This window comes from Cheilinus undulatus, linkage group 6 (assembly GCF_018320785.1).
Source record: "Cheilinus undulatus linkage group 6, ASM1832078v1, whole genome shotgun sequence".
NCBI classification, from domain to species: Eukaryota; Metazoa; Chordata; class Actinopteri; order Labriformes; family Labridae; genus Cheilinus; species Cheilinus undulatus.
In genome coordinates, this window is record NC_054870.1 from 30,338,847 (window position 1) to 30,358,704 (window position 19,858).

The 19,858-nt window shown below is 38.7% G+C and overlaps 1 protein-coding gene across 3 annotated transcripts in view; it reads right to left on the minus strand.

Moving 5' to 3' along the window:
- Positions 1-19,858, minus strand: part of ccser2a (coiled-coil serine-rich protein 2a) — an 83,370-nt gene that overhangs the window by 45,131 nt on the left and 18,381 nt on the right. For all 3 annotated transcript variants that reach the window (XM_041789104.1, XM_041789105.1, XM_041789106.1), the window contains exons 2-3: positions 12,262-13,753; positions 11,963-12,171 (exon numbers count right to left, since the gene is read on the minus strand). In XM_041789104.1, the coding sequence (XP_041645038.1) occupies positions 11,963-12,171; positions 12,262-13,711 (1,659 nt within the window). In that variant the 5' untranslated portion in view covers positions 13,712-13,753. The remainder of the gene's footprint in view (positions 1-11,962; positions 12,172-12,261; positions 13,754-19,858) is intronic.

Here is a 19,858-nt window from a genome sequence, read left to right on the forward strand (position 1 = left end):
ATTGAACCATACCATACTGTGTGAAGGCATGAAGGAGCAGACTATAAGGGTTAGCCACTGACCATCCATATTGTTTAAGTAAATCAAAGGATTCTTCACTATCCTTGTAACCCTAACCCTCTACTGTCTCTGTTTTGTCTCAGTTTCATGATATAAGTTTAAGTTGAAGTGAAGTGAAGATTCATCTATTTTCTCTTTTTCTAAATGCCAGAAGCATTTTCAGCAAAAGCATCTTTGTTCCTGTCTGTCACTGATTCTTTTGTTATAGTGTTCAGCCTTTGTTAAAGTTACATTTCTCACTGGCAGGAAGCAAAAGCTTGGAGCATGTAATTCTGGATAATCTCTCAGAAGAGGAGTCTACGGGTGAGAATGTTTTTCTGTGTGGTGATGTAAACAGAGGACTGGATTTTTATATGCCCATTGTGATCCACAATTCTTTAAACCATCCCAAGTACCCATTTATCAGGGGAAAAATTGCAGAAAGCACCTAGCTGAGGTTTATTAATGAAATGACAGAAAAGTTCAGCATTTTGTATATTTATGTGATATTTTTCTCTTCTGCTGAACATAGTGTTGAATCACTATGTGTTCAAATAGCTTATTTTTCCCCGACCTTGCACTCTGATCTCTATAATGCAGTTGTAAAGAAAAGCTATTCAAGACTCTACAACCACACTTACTACACAGCTTCTAGTTCCATTTATATAAAGCTGAGTGGGAGTTATTTATATGGTTATTATAGTGTCATCACTATTTTTGTTTAAAATAAAGCCCAAAAAATGTAAAAGTTGTGCACAATCACAAGTAAATGCTTATAACTAATACAGAAATGCATCAGAACAGCAGCAGCTTAGAGCTGATGGTAGCTCTTGTTTTCATCGTCAGAATATTTGACACGCAGCCTGAATTTTACACATTAACATTTTCAGTCTGTTTAAGACACCCAGAGGTGCTTCATCAACGCAAACCCTAGGGCATAAGAAGAAATAAGCTAAGAGAAGATCTTCCAAGGTGCTTTATTTAACTGCAAATTCTCTGTTTCTACCCTAGCATCAGCTCACTCTTCCAACAAAGACGGGCTGGATCAAACGCTGATTAAAACCTTCAAAATCACTGGAAAGATTTTGAGTCTGAACTTCTCTCACTTTGACAGTTTGCCCTTGAGTGATCCTGGTGTCGGCAACAACACACTTTTAGAGTGAAATAAAGGCTCATTACTGAGAAAATCTTAATTCTGGCTAGTGCTTTCTTTGAGAGAAACTTTTTGAAAACTCTAGTAGAAATCAAGTTTATGTGAGTTGAATGTAAATTAGTAATGGCACACAATCTGCCAAAGAGGCAGGCTGATTTTCAATTCAACTTAAAAAAAATGTTATTTTTGGATAAGAGTTTAAAATCAATAAATGCCAGAGAGAAGATTAGATTCTGTGTCTATTCTTCTCTGACATCTCTGTCTTTCTCTTCTCCTTGGTCTTACATCATGGAAGTCACTTTTGCCTTTCTATTGATTTGGAACAAAACCTCGGTTGAGCTACTCAACTCAGGCCCTGTCCATACAGAGACGAATTCAGGAGTATACGCAAAATTTTGTTTGCCATATCAGTGTTTCATCATCCACACCGGGTCCCAGAGTGAACAAATCTGTATACGCCTATCGTTTTGTCTGTGTGGACAGTCAACCACATCTTTCTTGAAATGATTATGTCATACACAGCATAGCCCACTTAAGCCGCATGCGCAGGTAAAGCCAAAACAACAATGGTGGATTACAAGGTCGTTTTCAGTGCTTTATATGCATGCTCCATAATCTTCTCTCTTTTTGGTACATTTACGTGGCAGCGTTACAGCGCCACTAACAGGCTTGGCATATACACTAGGGCTGGGCGATTTATCGAGTATACTCAATGTATCACAGCTTTTGCCACGCACAATGTATAAAATGACTATATCGTGAACATTGAGTATAAATGATGTGGAAGTTTTGAGCAGTCAGCGTGTATTTCTCGCTGGAGTTTTGCTTCTCCCATTGTCCCTGAATGCATCTGTCACAGCAGAGAGCTCTCTCCCCCACCCATCCAGAAAACTCTCCTCTGCACATGTGTGTTTTTATATCAGCGGAGGAGAGCGAAGCAGGGGAGAGGAAGGTAAACAGAGCAGCATGGCGAGTTAGCGGCTAGTTATCTGCGTTCAGAGAATGCCAACAAGAAACAGCGCTGGGTCTGTAATTCAGCAGTCGTTCAGCTTTAAAAAGGAAGAGGTCGACATCACGAGCGAATCATTGAAATATGCCGCAAAATGACTCCGAGATAACGGCGGCGGTAGCACAACACGTCACTAAAGACGTGAGTCCAGTGTTTTTAAAAAGCCAGGATTTAAAAATCTCATAAAGACACTTAAACCAGACTTAAATAGATGATTTGGCTGGGCAATCATTTTGCTGAAAACTCCTTGCCAGATTTTTCAGTTCTCCACAACTACAGCAGCAGTAGTACAACAATTCAAAACACCGACAACGAGGAGTTAAGATGTTCCTGCCACCAAACGACCTTTCTCCCCCCATGATCACACCGAAGAGTTTCATAATTAAGCTCTAAAGACGCTCTCATGTTATGAACTTGTCAGAAACTGGTCCAGCATTCATCAACACAGATAACAGACTAATGTAATCACAGCTGCAAGCCTGAATGGTGGACTAGACCGCAGGGTTTTGGCCTTCACACAGGACTGGTGAATTTTGTGTAGTTTGCTTCACCCTTAATGACGAAAACAAATAATCATTTTATAATCAGCAATAGTAAACATTACATAGAAAACATTTCAGGACTGCCCATACACTGTAAAAGACCAAGTATTTCCCAATTTATGTATATTTGATTTATGAGCAAAAGTTTGAATGAAGTCCTTTTCAAAATAAAACAGTGTGCTAAATTTGACTATATTGATTTTTACCTTTTCTGTATACAATTTTATTAAAAATCCAATAGAACAGTTCATTTTAATCAGTGTCATTTGGGGCTGAATAAAACATTATACAGCCACTTAGAGGAAATTTCAAGTATCACAATATATATCTTGTATCAGGATATAGCAAAAATGCATTGGACTATAGATTTTAGGCCATATCGCCCAGCCCTAATATATACTATGGCGTTTTCAGTGGTTCCACAGACATTTCCTGAAACGATCCTGTATGGAAATCGTATTCAAAACTAAATGGAAATATACAGTTTATGTCTCCGTGTGGACAAGGCCTCAGAGAAGGTTGAAATATCATCAAAAAATCCAGGATAAATAGTCTTATAAAGGTCAGATGCTCTCAGAATAATGTTCTGAGATGGACAGGCCTAAATATGATGTCTAATACACTGTCTTTCTAAAGAAATGTCCTGGCACAAGAAATGAGTTGCTCCGCTTCTGTTGCCGATTTTCTCTGTGAGTATATTGAGTTCAGGTCTCTTGTGAAACATTAGCACCCCTATTTAACAGTATAATTCTTTATACTCTACATCCTGGGACTCGCAGGTGGATTTGATGGAGGAAACGTCCTCTACCTCAAATCACTCCAGAATGCCATTATAATCCATTTACCCATCTCATTTGCAGCACTTGAACTGCAACCGTTTCTCAACAAAAAGTCAATTTTTAGCCTCTGTCTCACCACTGTAAGATGTGTGCAATGCAGGATAATCTTAATCTACACCCACTGTAAGAGCCCTGTTGGTCTTATTGGCTTTTACAGGGATAATTAGGCATGTGCTGTGAGCACTGATTGTTTGAGAATTGTATGAGTTGTGGGAGCTCAAACATCCAAAGAATGACACCAAATAATGGGTTCAAAAAGGGAATTACAGAATAGCTGAAAATCTTACATTAAAATAAAAGGCATTCTTTACCACTGGTATTTCATTGTCTTTTCCTTTGACTTCATTTTCAATGGGCATTATGTCAGTAAAGAGTATGTATGCTTGATGTATGTTAAGTATGTTAAGTGGTATGTTTAAGAAAGCTGTTAAAATGTATTTAACAGACTGCTATTGGAAATGAATACCATCCAAATAATGAGAGATTTATGACATCAAATCTGGTGCTTATTCTTTGCTATGCTTAAAACCTTATTTATCTGCAATCCCAAAATCTATCAGCTGACATCCTTCTAGGAACAATGGCCAACCTCAATGTTAATCCATTTGTGGGTTAGCATTAATGAACTTTTGGCTAAGACTGTCTCCTTTTAATGCTCCTCGTCATCCAAAGTTCAGTCAGCAACCTTTGAAGCAACTGTGTTTTCAGACCAAATGCAAAGCAGAATTCACCTCTCCATACATGTCTGCATGTTAAGTGCTGTCATTACATGGTTTATTCCACCCTCAGAGGAGTTGCTGTTCATCTTTTTCTGGTGAGGCTGAATTATAAGTCACACAGAGGCTTCACATTGGCTTACCTTGGCAGTGTAAATCTGAAAAATTGCTTTTTTTTTTGCGTTTGCTCGCAGTTTACCAGTCTTCAAAAACATCATCATGGTCCGGATATTTAAAGAGTAAAAATGCTAGCTTTATCAAGTCCATCCTCAAGAGGACTAGATAGCAACTTGTAAAAAGTCTGTCGATAAGAGGGTGGATCAATCATTTCTCATGCACTACCAAAGGAAACCAAACTACTTCTTGTTCTAATGTTCAACAAACAGGTTGCACAAAAAATTTAAATCTTACTCAAGATTTAGAATCTAAATAGAGATTAATGACTTTCTGTTTCTGTATTATGAATCACTGATTAATTTGGACTATTTTTTATTGCTTTCTAAGTGGTGTACAATGTTATAGCTATTTGTCCTAAGGCCTGCAGTTGTTTCACAGTCAGAGCCTTCAAAGGACTGAAACACTCTGCACTGTGAAAGGCCACAAAGCTTTTACAGTTGAACTCACTCAGTAATGTTGACTTTCAAGGCTATGGAAATTAGAGATAAGAGTCAGTTTCTTTTCTTTTATCATAACCCCAGCTAAAATACAAGTAATCTTTCTTTTCAGTTAAAGAGAATGAAAGATTAATTTTTAGAAAGGTTTTAAGTCAAGGGTCATGTAACATCACTTTTGTATTAGTTCACACTCCACTTCACTGAGTGACTCCTTCAAACTTACAATATTGGTACTCATTCATTAGAATTTACTGCTGCAACAAAAGGAGGAATTCTGTCCGTTATGCATTTGACAAGAAAATATTCCTGGAATATTTCTACAGTTTTTTTTTTTCTGTTTGGTTATGCTATGCTGAGGAACACAAACAGGGAAAGATACAGAGGCAGTCCAAAGAAGGCAGAATGCATAGTATATGTATGGTATACAGCAATACAGAGAGAAAACACACAAACATAAAGAAAACTTTGACATAAATCCTTCAGGATAAAAGCACACAACACAGAGAACAGAAGCCCTGTTGCACTCAATGCCAAACAAACAAGTCTAGTTTCTGGGATGACTACACATTTTACTGTAATATAAGATGCATCCAATTGAAAAGAGAGTTTATTTTTGAAGTTTGTAAAGTAAGGAGTTCAGAAAACTGATGTTTATATTGTATTTTCTGCCAAACTGTTAAATATTGAATTGATGTAGTATAAAGTATATTTTCTGTAATAAATTTAAAAGGAGAATTGATGGTCTTTTTAGAGAGTGAGGCATTGAGACCTATGCTTAACAGCTGTATCAATTTGGGCTGAGCTGCAGATCCTCAAAAGAACAGACCAAATTTCAATGAAAGACTTGACCCTGAATTGCATCAGCTCAATTTAATATCATAAAGGCTGAATGAGAATCCAGCTGAATGAGGAATGAAGCAAAGAGAGATCCAAAAAATTGGTCTCAATGTACTTCAAATTTAAAAACCGGCTACATCTACCAAAATATATTAATCTACCAGATAGTAGCTTTAGAAAACCCAGTTTCTGTATAATACATGTATAAATGTGAACTGGTGTTTGCATGGATAAAGGTATTCACATTCTGCCCAGCCTAAATTATTTAGTGTATTAGATCATGTTGGCCAAACTTCTGTCTTTTAATCCAATGTTATCTTTAAAATCCAGTCTAAATGAAACTTTTATTCAAGGTTAGATTATCATTCGTTTTTGTTTCAATCAGGGGAGCAACACTAAGCTATGAGCAAAAAGTAATAAGCAGGCATATAACTGCAAAAAATTTATCCAAGATTATGTTCCCTACTCTTTTAGTTGTTAAAAAAGTAGGGAAAACATTAGCTGAAGAAGACAATAAGATATTTTTTACATGTAAGGGCCTGTCAATTGTCAGTGCAGGTGAAAAGGCAGCTTTATTATGTTCAGTAGTAAAAGAAAATGTCCTGACTGTAGCTGAAAGCCAAAAGCAGTCATGGTTGATTTTTCAAGACAAAAGGTAATTTTGAGAATGACTGTCTTAACAACTAATAGCTTGTATTGTGCGTTTTTGTAATGGTCTCCATTGAAAGTTCTGCATGCAACAAAAGAGGTGCACAAAAACACTGTTTACCTTAAAGGGCTGCTGCTGTCTATTTAAAATCAAGACCAACAAAGCAGCTGAGCTGCAAGCCTCATTAAAGCAGCAGCATTGCCAGTTCACTGGCAGCATGTTCCATAAATGGATAGGCACTGCAGACAAAAGGCTTAAGCACCTCACTCATTTAAAAACTAATGAATCGACCTGTCTTCACCTGGCTTCACAAAAGCCTAAAATTAGAGGCAAAATAAACAAATAAGGATAAGAAGCAGGGGTACCTCTGCTGCTTTGAGCAAGCAAAGGGAGAAACCAAAGGATTACAGAACTACCAGGATTTTGTTTGTAGAAGGAATAAAGAAGACAGAATAATAAGAAGGGAACAGGTAAACATTCAGCCGTTCTCCGTGAAAGGTTTTAGGCTGTGAGGAGGGATATGGGGCTGCAATCTACAGGAAATATATTTCTTCTAATGAGAGAAACTGCTCGGATAATGAAATCAGCAGACCAATTCTAAGGGAAACTCCTCCGACTTCAAACTTACCATAAAAGTTACATTTACAGAGCTGATTTTCTTTTAAAGTGCTCAGCCATTTCCAAGTTTACCGTAATGTATGAATTATGTTAAAGATTGCCTCTGGCATCTAATGGTCACATTTTAAAACAAAAGCAGGAGTTATGATTTACTTTTATTAATAAGACCGATTATTTGGTTACCTCCTGTATTTAGGTTGATTTACAATAAGGGGCAAAGAAACAACATGTTAGCTGTGATTGATAGCAAAAATCAATAGAGAAGCCCCACATGCTGCAAAAACACTACAGCATAACTCCAATTCTATCCTTTTTACACTCAAATACAACATCATAAGCTGCACAGAGTTTTTATGTCTCACAGGTGTATTGTATTGGATTGCAATACACAGCACATGAGTTTTCTACAATTCCTCCACAAGTTCTTCCCTTTCTTTTATGTTTTTATGATTGCTTGTGGGTTGCCTGACACAATAGGAGAGGTAATCTCAAGTTCTCTAAAATACTTAAACCATTTAAATTGTGCCTTGTTGCACTGCATGACAAATTGCACAGAGGCCAAGAAAACATTAACAGTCACTTCTGAGAATTGGCCCTCCGTTTCACACTGCCTATTTTGTAAAGCTGGTACTGTACCGAGCTGCATGGTGCATCATGGGAATGTTATTATCAGCTCAGGTAGCCCACTTCTTGATTTTGCACAGAGGCATAAGAACGCAGATAGTGCCATATATAGCCTGAAAAACAGTGGAACACACACAAGCCAGAGGAGCATTTGTGAGCACATCCACAATGTTAATCTTAAGGAGGCACAGTGCCTCCAAGTGGACCAAGTGTGTCACTGCAGCTGGCAAAATGAACCTGCTAGGAACTAAGTATATCAACTCTACATCTATATCAACAAATTAAAAAAACAAGCACAGAAAAACATTTGCATGGCAACATAAATTATATCCACATTTGCATTTTGTCTTATTGCTTAAAGCCATAGACCTTAAATTTAACATTTGCTATGGATTATAACTAATTATCCTGCTTTACAGAGTACAGATCATGTAGAAAAAAATCCAAAATAATTGCTAATTACACATGACAACAGTATATCGTCCATATCTTGTATTTATGCGGAACAAGAGTAAAATGGGAAAGTATGATTCCAGAGAGATGCAAACGGATAGAAAGTAGAGAGCAAAATAGGGGTGGGATAGAGGAGCTCAGTTCATCCAATTACTTTAAGTGGGCTCATTTCATCTAATCAAATAGCTCAGTCGAATATCTCAAAGGCAGGTTCCCCATAGAGCTGATCTTCACACATCAGCAATCAGTCACTAAGTCTCTGTATTTCACTTCTTGTCTTGCCCTTTTCCTCTCAGCTCCTATTCCCTCTCTGGTATCTGACCACTTTACATCAAATATTCTCTGCTGTAGCAAGGTCTATCACAATTCCCTTCTACTCTTACCAGATATTTGTATCTTCAAGTGATGCTGCTGCCCACAATGAATTTCCAGATTTACTAGAAAATGTAGTGGAATAATCTATTTTCATGTGTTTCAAAGGAAGGTTGAACTCAAGCCTACCCACATGCATACATTCATTTATTCGTCTCTCACAGGATTTCAAATAGTCTGCCTTGCCTTACAATTGCCAAAAGCTGTAATAATGGCTGCAACTGCTGCTGCACAACCTCTTGTTACATTCTCCCTTGAAAGACAAACTGGTACCCCTGTTGCAGAAATGGTTGGGTTTTGTCTTAGCATCTTACTACTATAATTGGTGGCATGTCTGTGTGAGTGTCCGTCTGTCTCTATTTGCACGTCACACTGTTGCTTGATACTGCTCAGAGGACTTCCTGATTTGAAACAGGTGTTGCTTGGTAGTTGCTTGTTTACTTGCTTGCTACAACTCCCTTTTCAATTTGCCACCATGCCAAAGAGTTTAACATTAGTATTGACCAATACTGGTCCTGTTAACAAACATTGCTATCAGTATTGGCAATCAGCTAAATTCCACATGTGAAGATAGGGGTGTAAATCAATAAAACTAATTCAAAATGTATCGCAATTTATCCAAATTGCATGAGATCTAAATGTGAGCAGTAAAGTAAATAAGAGGCAACATCAGAACAAATTTATCTAAAAGCCACACAAATTGGGGGTACTATCAAATGTAGAAGGGTGGAACAGGCAGATATCTAGTCTTCATAACTGGACTTTAACACCTGCTCTCTGCAGTAGTATTCTGGTACCAATTTTGTGATTAAATTGTGAAAAATTGTGTAGGAGCGCAGACAATTCATGTAAAGAACATCTTGTACTTCTAAAATGTTCAAAAGATTAATCTTCTCTCTGGACTGATTAAAGGTTGAATTTTTCTCGAATGCTGTGATTTTTTTAAACGTATACAGTGAATTACATGGAGCAGGAGATGGCTAAATACATAAGCTATGATTTGTGTCATTCTTCCCAGGCTGTCAGTAACACTTTGCATTAAGATGACAGCTAAACTAATCTAGTGCACAAACATGGCCCTTTGCACAACCTGCCTGCACACACACAAACCCACACACACTTTAAGACATACTGAATGACTCTTAATCAGGTACACATGACAAAAGCATGTGTGCTTGTATTCTCTGCAATGAAAACACAGACAGAACAAGCACACACATAAACAAGTCTGCAGCTTTTAAGTGTTTAGATGTTTCCATAGATCTACCGCTGTAGAATAAACAAGTTTAAAATGTCAGCGACTGGAAGCTACTGTCGACATCACATGGTGAAAGTAGTAAACAAACTAAGCTTATTTTTCTTCTAATCCGGCTCATTTTAAGCTCTTTACAAATTCCAGAGCTCGTGTGCCTTGGTACTAGAATACAGAAAAACCAAAGCATGGCCAGCAATGTAATTAACACACAGTTGGTGGCCAGGTCAGCATTCCCTCTCAGGGAGAGAGAGGCCTTGGCATAAAAGTGATTCTGAGAGTTGGCGGAGAGCTATGCACAATTTTTCTTTCCCTTTCAGCCTTTGTTCTGCTCATTTAATCCCTAATTATAAGGGGAAAGAGGAGTTATTTCAAAGGGGAACTGGTTAATGGACTAAAGAGTACAGTGTAAAATGCTAACAGGCTCAAAGTTGTGAGCAAGAGCCTTGTCTGAGCCCAACACTAACTTTATACTGTGCTTACTTTATGTGTGCTGGGTAATGGCCCTTAAAGCATATGAGCTGAATAAACGTACACTAACTTTCCAAGGTTTTCAGTTAAACATTGGCAATGTTGCTCTGCATGGCACAAAAAAGTTTAAGAAAAACTACAGGTAACTAGATAACTACAGGGCATGCAGACATGGCTGATCACAGCCTTGGGATTCCTTAGAACTGGAGACTGAAGACTGTACGGCATTGCAAGGGTAATCCAACTTTAACTCCTACTGATGGCCCGAAGTGCAATGCTGTCACAGTTATACTTTGCTGCCATTCCTTGAGTGGAAGAGAAATTTAAAGGTCTTTAAAGCAAAGTAGGTTTAAAGGCATATAATGCAAATTACACTTTTCCAGGCTTTTCTAACAAAAATATGTGCCCCTGGCCTGTCCACAATTCCCCCAAGAATCAGAAAAATCCTGGCAGCTGAGAGGAGGATCAGGTGTCGTAGTCAGAGGCAGAGTCAGACAGCTCATTAACATTTAAAGCCACAGACACAGAAACGGCACATTCTGAGCAGGGCTGAAACAGAGGGGTTTTTAGACATGCATAAATCCAATACTGGCACATTTTCTCAGCAACAAACTTCACAGGCATGTTTTGGGGACCTCTGAGAGCAATATACACTAGTCTTAAAAGGGTAAAATATGTAATCTTTAATGACTGAGCTCTTGCTTCCGTGCCAATGGTATTACTAAAACTCCTCCAAAATGCACCAGCCCACTCTCAAGAAGAAGCCACAACTTTACATTTTGTTCAACCTTCTCCACCCAAAGATACAGGACTTGAAAATGAAATAAAAACACTTCTGTTTTCCAACTTTAAATCAGTTCGAGCTGTTTTAGCCCTCAGTGTTTTCTTTAGTTTTTGGTCAAAGACATTATCACTATCATCCCTAAAGGATTTTGGCTGCTCCCACCCCTTTCTCAAAAATGCTACAAAACAATAGGCTAGTATTTATCCTGTTGGTTTGAACATTTAATATTGGTTATATCTGGGGTTTGGACTTTTAAATGAAAATTTAAAGGAGTAAATTTAATAGAGTTGTTTTAGTGTGACTGCTGCAACCCTCCTCTCTAGACTCCACCCCTTAAAGTTCATAAAGACATCATGATGGTGCTTATTCTCCAAAGACATTTCACAATTTCATACATTCGAAACATTTCTAAAATTGTTGAATAAATTAATGTTTAACTCCTATTAAGTCTTTCCTGATTTAAATATTTTTAACTAACGGAAGCTGTTCCAAAGTTTGGGTGTCCTTTTTATTGACGTTTTGAGAAAATTGATAAAAATTTGCATTAAAGAAGTCTTTCTAGGGGCGCGCCAGAAGTCGAGAGGTTATGGCGCGCACCATGTATGTGGGGAACCTGGGTTCCAATCCGGCCTGAGGCCTTTTGCCACATGTCTCTCCCCCACTCTCATCCCTGTTTCTGAGTCTATCCAATAAAGGCACGAAAAAGGCCCAAAAACAAATCTTAAAAAAAAAAAGAAAAAAAATAGAAGTCTTTCAGAAAATCAGTCTTGAAAAAGAGTGTTATCAGGGCTGTATAATATTCAGGCGAATACAATTATGCGAAAAGGGTTGTAGCTTCTCTGGCAATTCAATAAATTTAAGACATTTTGAAACTTTTGGCAAAGATTTCAGACAATTAAACCAACAACCAACCACATGGACAAAACATTTTCTCTTTTCATTGTGTGCATTTATGTCATAATTCAGCACAACTGTGGAAACAGGACTCACCATGCTGTTGAGATCTGAATCATCATAGCTGTCATATGGAAGTGTCCTTGTCCCACCAAGTGGCTCAAGTCCATCCTCATCCCACATGTAGGTTCCACCAGAGCTATTAGAGGGAGACAGCTCCAAAGATGAAGCCTGAAGGCCATCAGCCTGCTCTGAAGACATCAGTGGGCCCTGAGAGTCCTGCATAGGACTGTCATCTTTATGTCCTGTATAAATCAAATAAACACAGGTATGACTACCAAAAATAAATGGAAACCAGAAAACCTGATTGAATTTCTTTCTTATACAGTGTTTACCTTCCAGATCCATACTGTCCCAGTCAAGGGTCTCATTTATAAAGCTTTGTAGGTGGGTCTGAGTAGTCTTGCCAGTTTTCTTGTTATCAGGCAGGTCCCCATCACTTAATACATCTCCCACACTGTCAAGGTCATCTAGAAACTCTTCACTGATGTCGACTCTATCTAGGGATGAGGCAGAAGATAAAGACATGTCCTCTAGAGTCTCACCTGCTGTCTGACCAGAGCTCTGCAAAAGCACCCCATTTCCTCCATCTTTTCCTCTATTTGCAGGGCATCCGTCACTCTCACTTTGTGGATCAACTTCACCAGTCTGCTCATTGTCTATTTCTTTTTTTACAGGCCCTGTACATTCAGAGGCAGTTGAGGGTTTGATATCTCCCTTAACCCTACCTGGGAAAAGAGGCTTCTGCTGCTTGGACTGCCCAGACCGAGCCAGCCTGTAGCCCAAAGACCCCCCATTGCTGCTAAGTGGCTTGGTCAGAACACAGCTGGGGAGCAGCGGTTTCCTCAGAGTCCTTGGAGTACCGGGTGCTGGAGGAATTGAAAGTGTGGGTAGAGACGAGGAAGTTGGAGGGGTTCTACTATACTGAAATCCTCCCAGTCCTCCACTTCCACCCCCTGAGACTCCAAGGCTGCCATTCATGCCACTGAGTCCTACACCCACTCTTCCATTGCTCAGCTGAGGAGGTTTGAGGAAACTACTCCTACGAGGTTGGAGCTGAGTGTTTGCCAGAGGCTTTGCGAGCTCCACAGCTCGGTTGAAAGAGAAGGACCGCTTCATAGGCTGATTTGTGGGAGAGGGAATCTGCTTGAAATGGGTGAAACTGTTTGATCGCACCATGTTGTCCAATGTCAAGGTCTTCAGGCTGTCACTGGACTGGGACAGGCTGTCCTGAGAACTGCTTCTGGGAGAGCTAGAGCCCAAACTTGGACACAAGAGGCGGGACTCTGATCCTGTTCTTGCAGGAATGCTGGGGCTATTAAAGCCATTTTTGGGGCCTCCATTCAGAGGACTTTGGCCTAGCTTAGACCCCACTTTGGAACTCATCTTCAAGGATTGCTTGGGGATGGTTGTGGGACTCGAGACAGCTACTGTCAAAGAACCTGACCTTCGTGTCTTGGGTGTTGATGGGGGTCCATTTTTTATCTCCTTTGTTATTGGGGGAAGCTGCTTCTGAGCTTTATCTTCTCCCCCCTCCACAGGGTTACTGGGGGTAGCAGAGCTGGAGGATGTTGTCCCCTCATCTTTCTTCCATTTCAGGGAGAATGGAGATGCGCGGATCACACCATTTGGTCTTGTTCCAGGGGGCGTGGTCTTACCATCCTGTGTAGGGGCGGCTGGTTGTGTGGAACCATTGGACAAAGGGCTTGTTCCACCAGTGGAGCGTCCACCAAACTTAGGCAATCTAGATACCATGGCAGACCTGACAGGTGCTTTTTCTTCCATTAGATGCCAACAAGGGCATGGAGGACATGGAATCGCACACAACTGGGGAAACAAAAAGACAGAAAAAAGATCATATTTAAGCGTCAGACTGATTCATTTCTTTAAACTAATGGTTTAAAACAACATCAAATTTTGTTGCCTTTCTAATACTAGTTTAAACTGGAGATCTCACAATAAAAAATCAAACTCATGTGCCTTACCCTTGTCATACTCTGTCCAGAGCAGTGATCCAGTCTGTGCTTCATGTTTGAATATAAAGTAGTAATGCAAGCTAACATTTCTATATCTCTCAAATTGTTCTGTAGAGTCTACCTGCAGGTTTCTAATATACAAAGTCAGACACTCAAGAACACACATTCGTAGCAGCATAAGAACTAAGGACAGTTATAATGCTAGTAGTAGTCCTGTCTACCTGCTGTAATGAATCCACGTCCGTCTCCTTTTCAAAGATCACAGACTATGTGGAGCATTAGGCATTAATCTTGCTAGCTTAAAGGGTGACTTGAGGCTTTGTCACTGCAAGTCTGCCGTACTCCTGGTCATGTGAGAGACAAAAAGGCTATGTAAGTCCGTCTTTATGCAGCTAGTACAAGGTTTCACTGCTAATTTCAAACCCCTGAATCTGATGTCTCTTCTTTATTAGTTATTCACAGTCCTTCAACCATATTTAAAGCAGGAGACAAATTGACAAAACTAAACAAAGCAGGTTAAGTTCACTGGGATATCCCCACAAAAAGGCTAAATAGAAAACCTTTACAAGTAAAAGTTGATTTGTAAAGGAGAGAACTTCTCAAAAAATGTCACGTCCAGTAGCTGGCAATGGATTTTAGAGGATGTGGTGCCAACAATGCAATAGGCAAATGCCTGGGGGACAGGGGGGAACCAGTGCTGGGAAGGTGGCCAGTACTCTGTGAATAGTGAATGGAGAATGTACAACATGTAACACCAAACGATGAGGAACACAGACGTTTTTTCCACTCATTGTTAGAGTAATTCAGTTTTAATCAGCCATGTGACAAGTGTACATGTGTTGCTGGTGCACCTGCGTATTAAATCCATCTGGCTGATTCTGAAAGATTATGAATAGAAAAGTTACGGTGCTCCAGATGGCTGGTGCAGTTAGCAGAAAGAGACTCATCTGCATTAGGAAACAGCAGTTAATAAAAGCAGTTGGCAGATCCTTCCTCAAAAGAAAATAGCCTCGTTGCACCAATTAATAAACTCAAATTTAGTAATTAACTTTTAATAAGTGTTGTACTGGTGATCGAAAACAGATGAAGCAGTTTCCCCCATGTGACTGGATCCTTTGATTAACTGACACAAAGACACAAAGGCAGATACTAGAGCAATAATCCATTCAACTTCTGAAGGCATGGGGGAGGGGTGTTGTGATACAATGTGGGTCTCCTTTTCTGAAGGAAAAAAACTGTGTACTACGTTGCCCCACATTCCCATGCATAGACACACGTGTCTAATATCAAAGAGAGACTCACTCGCTGCTGCTTACAGAAGTGTCTGGCTATGCCACAGTCCTAATCTGCTTAATAAACACACATTGGTCCAAACACAAAAACACACAGTTCTATACACACAAAATCAGGTCAGCATGTGCAGGCATGGCAACCAAGCCTCTTTGCCCCGGGGAGAGGGTGGTGACTGTGTATGTGTGTTTAATGGGAAGCAATTAGATTAAGGTTTTTCAGCTACTGTCAACAGTCCCAGAACCTCACGAGTTTCATTCATATCCAGCTGGTAGATCACTAGAACACCGCAGTAAATCCTTACACTGCTGTGAAAAATGTTCATTCATCTGGGTCATCTCACACATCACCAGGTCACTGGAAGAAATCTGTCTGCTGTGTGGATGTTTTTTATTTCACTAAAATCCCTTTCAAAGCTCCTGTGAGGAGCTTCTGATGTGAGATGATTTTAGTGCCTTCTGTGGACGAAGCGGTCCATCGTATTTCTTTTCTGTTCTTGTCTGTGCAGATTAAAGTTGGGGTGTTCCAAGGCAAATAATTACACATGTGATTATTGCAAATTATAACCTTAATATCCATTTGAGGAAGCATTTTCTAAACCAACTTCACATCCTAATGGTACAAAGTTGGTTTACAAAATACGGCTAATGTTAGCAAGGCTAGTACTGCTCACTTTCAATTCTTTCTTTGCAGGTAAATGTCCACATTCCTGTGCTGAATATCATCAATCAGTGTTTCAATTATATGTGACAGCCTACAGAGAACTTTATCCCCATTTTATTGCCATGTTGCCATAATGCTCTTACGGCAACATGGCAGCAGTCGTTAAGAACAGCTACAGGGGAAACCGTAGGCCAGTGGCTGCATTACAGTTTAAAATGAGAATTTGACTGAGACTGTGGCACGGAACTGACAAAAATATCTAAAAGTTTAACCGACTCCTAATTTTGGTGCTGACTACCAAGAGATGTGGTAGTCAGCACTGTTTTATGACAGTAAATATCATCTTGTATTATCTTCACAGTCAAATGTATCCCTCTGAGATCTTTGCTGTGGAAAATGTTCAAAAGGGCTCAGCATGCTGCTAATCACTTTTGTTGGAAATCTACAATACGACATACAATACAACCATACAAATGAACAATCTCCTTTCATCACAGTAGCTTTAAAAATACCTAGATACTGCCATAACTGTTAAATCAAGAGCAGCCATATTTAATAGGGCTGGGACGATTCACTTTTCTCCCGATTCAATTTTTTACGATCTTTTTAGGTGCCGATTCGATTTAAATTGCGATTCTACGATATTGCCGATTTTTGCAATCTTTAGTTAGCTTTTTAAACACCAGTGAAAAAGATGAATGATAATGATGCCTACAGACTATATCAGAAAAAAAACACATCACATGTGTATAACGATACATCACAAAATATGTCTAACTAGAGAATACAAAATAGTTATAAAATGGTCAAGTGCAGGATTTCTCAGTTTATTCACAACAATTTAGTATCAATTTCACAGAATTTGACATAGACTGAGCTAAATACTGAATATGAAGTGCATAAAGTCTATACATATGTGTGTAGTATATATATGTATAACTTGTTATGTAATTTTAAGTTAATATCGAATTTAACAATGTAGAATTAAGCTATTTAAAAAAATATATAGTCCTGCATCATCTCGCATTTTACTTATCTTTATTCAATCTGAAGATGAGGATTTTCCCCATTTGTTGCACTGAATTAAAATGCTACCGTGATTTTTTTTTTTTTTAAGAAAAGGGGAATAAATTATTATAGAGTGAATGTACTCCAATCCTTTATATTTCATATTTTATCAGTTTTTTATGTCATCACATAATGTGTTTGTGGAGAGAGATTATGGGAGACGAGCTGATCGTCACGTCCAGCTTTAAGACTGATGGACTGTGTTTTGCGGAGGGCATGTCGTGACAGGCCAGTATTTCTTTCTTGTGTTACCGAAGCCGTCATTCTTAACGACACTACACAGGACAGGTCCTTACAAATAATACGACTGTGATTATGGTTGCATGAGTAGAGACCAGCGGTAGCTTCAACGGGCTTGTTTGTTGACGTTAGCCGTTAGCTGTAGCGCTAACGCGATGATGCCTAACTAGTAGATTCGTTGTGTTGTCTCAGTATTTTACTCTGGCGTGGCATATCTTGCAAACGACTGTCTAACTCCTGTCTAAGTTTGTGCTGTCGTTAATGTTTTGGAAGCCAAAATAAGTCTACACATCCACTATGAATGCGGCAGAAGTCGCTCTGCTGGGTAGGTACAAGCAACCGGCTCACGCAGACCGGTAGTCTCGTGTGATCTCGTTGTCTCAAGAGAGAAGAGGCAAGAGTCAACTGCCAGCTGGCGATGCCTGCCGCAAACTAGCGGTCAGGGGGTGAAATTACACCACAAACTACCGCACCAACAAAGTGAATAATTAGCTAATTAATTAAATATCGATACTGCATTTTAAAATATCGATACAATATCGCGCCAGGAAGTATCGCGATATTTCAGTGTATCGATATTTTTGTCCCACCCCTAATATTTAATGTAGTCGTCTTATTATGTGGTTACAATTTTAATTGACAACAAAAGCAAAATTGAAGAAGAATTCAAGGCCTGATCATTTAACAGCCCATTAAACTAAGGCTGGGCAGTTCATTGAAATGTAGATTAAATTGCAACATGTCCTACTGCAATTTTCAAATTACAGAAGGTGCAATATTTCCTAGGCCAGAATGTGTCAATATACTAGTTGGTATATTTTTCACAGCAGAGATGTTATGCTTTACACATCATGCAAACATTCAACTGTCAGTTTCTTCCTAGAGTAGTTCGTAAAAATCCTACTTTATTTATTTTTGTATGTTTCTCATTACAATGAAAATGCCATAAAAATTATCATTCACTTTAATACAAGAATTCATATTGCATTTGCCATTTGATTTTTTTAAAAATTGCAGCAATTTTTTCTAAATTGTTAAGCCTCACTTTACAACAGTAAGCTTCCAAAGGGCTAGGGGTGTACAATAGAACAATCCTAGGTTATAAAGAAAAATAATCTATCGATGATCTGCTGAAGCTGAAAAATGACACAGACATAATCTCGTTTTTGTTTTACAAACTTGTTCTCTCACCTCTTCAGATTAAAAAGTAAAAAAAATAAAAAATAAAAAATAAAAAATAATTCGGTGGCAAAAGTCTTCAAAATATTCACATTTATACCAAAAAAAAGTGACAGCATTTTGGGGAATTTGAGTCTTTATTTAGAGCAGTTTCTGTGTGTTGTGACTCTGAGGGCCACATAATCGCCTCTCTCTGCATCATTCAGGCTCTCTTGTTTGCACATGTGCTGTTCAGCAAAGCATGACATGACGACAGAACAGCCTGCCATTGGTTGTTTCAAACAGACAATATGGCTGCAAGCTAAGCTGCTAGCTGCAGAAAAATCGAAAAATAGATTATAAATGGATAAAAATACATTCAATATCGAAGTTACTGGTGTGGATTTAATTTTTAAAGACCCCTGAAAGTCACCAGAGTTCCACGCTAGAAAACATTCTGTAAGAGCTACAAAGGCGTGGATGGCGTCATTAGAATGGCACAACAGCTTTCAGAGGAAAATACAAGTAAGAGAGGCAATGATGGCAGTGAGGGCTGGACATCAGTCATTATTAAAACCTGTTTTAGACAATCTTAATTATTGAGTTGAATGCATTTATTTACATGCATGCTGCTTAAAGTGATATAAACCTGCAGCTCAATTGCTCTCCTCCTGTTCTCAGTGTGCAGCAGGCATATGAGAGAGTAATGTCACTGTTTCTTGTTCTTTTATATAAACTCATATAAACTCATCTATGAAAAGAGTGTACACTTGGATCCCGCTGCAGCTGTAGGAGTTGTGCTTATAGTCCACGTTTTAAAATGAATCAGTGTGTAAAAACGTGCCTAAAGAACACTAAAATAGATTTTAAAACACTAAAAAGGAAACACAACCCATAATTCTAAAGTGGTGCAGAAAATGCACAAATTAGCTCCATAAACTAGATCAGAATACAGGAAAGGCATGTTTGATGTTTAGAATATTCTGGGGGAAGACCGCCAGACCTTATGGTGTAAACAATAAATGGTAAATATTAAATTATTTCAGGCAGTGGCAAATAGGTTGTTGCAGGAGAAAAAGAAAAACAATGACAGAGTTGACTTGTAAACACCGTTTCTGTGCATTTTAAAATTATATGGGAAATAAGTTTGGTTGTTCAGGTCAGTATCTGAAAAATAAAGCTTAAACATCACAATGAAAAAGAGTGATAAAGTTGAGATTGCATTTAAATATCCATATGATATCTTTTACACACTGCTGACCCTTAGTTAGGAGCTACTCCACTATAACCAGTTCAATTTTCTACTGGAAAGTCAGTAACCGACTTATGTCACATTGTGCAGTCTATGCCTAAAGCTGTGCTGCTTTTATTGATTTGTCAATAGTTGTGCAGGCATACTAACCATGTTTCTCTACCAATCCTGCTGCTGTTGAAATATCTAACACTGCTGAGTATAAATGTCTAGGGAACAAAAGCAGACGTTTTAATGTATTTTTTACATAAACAACCATAACCATAACCACACCAGAAAAATAAT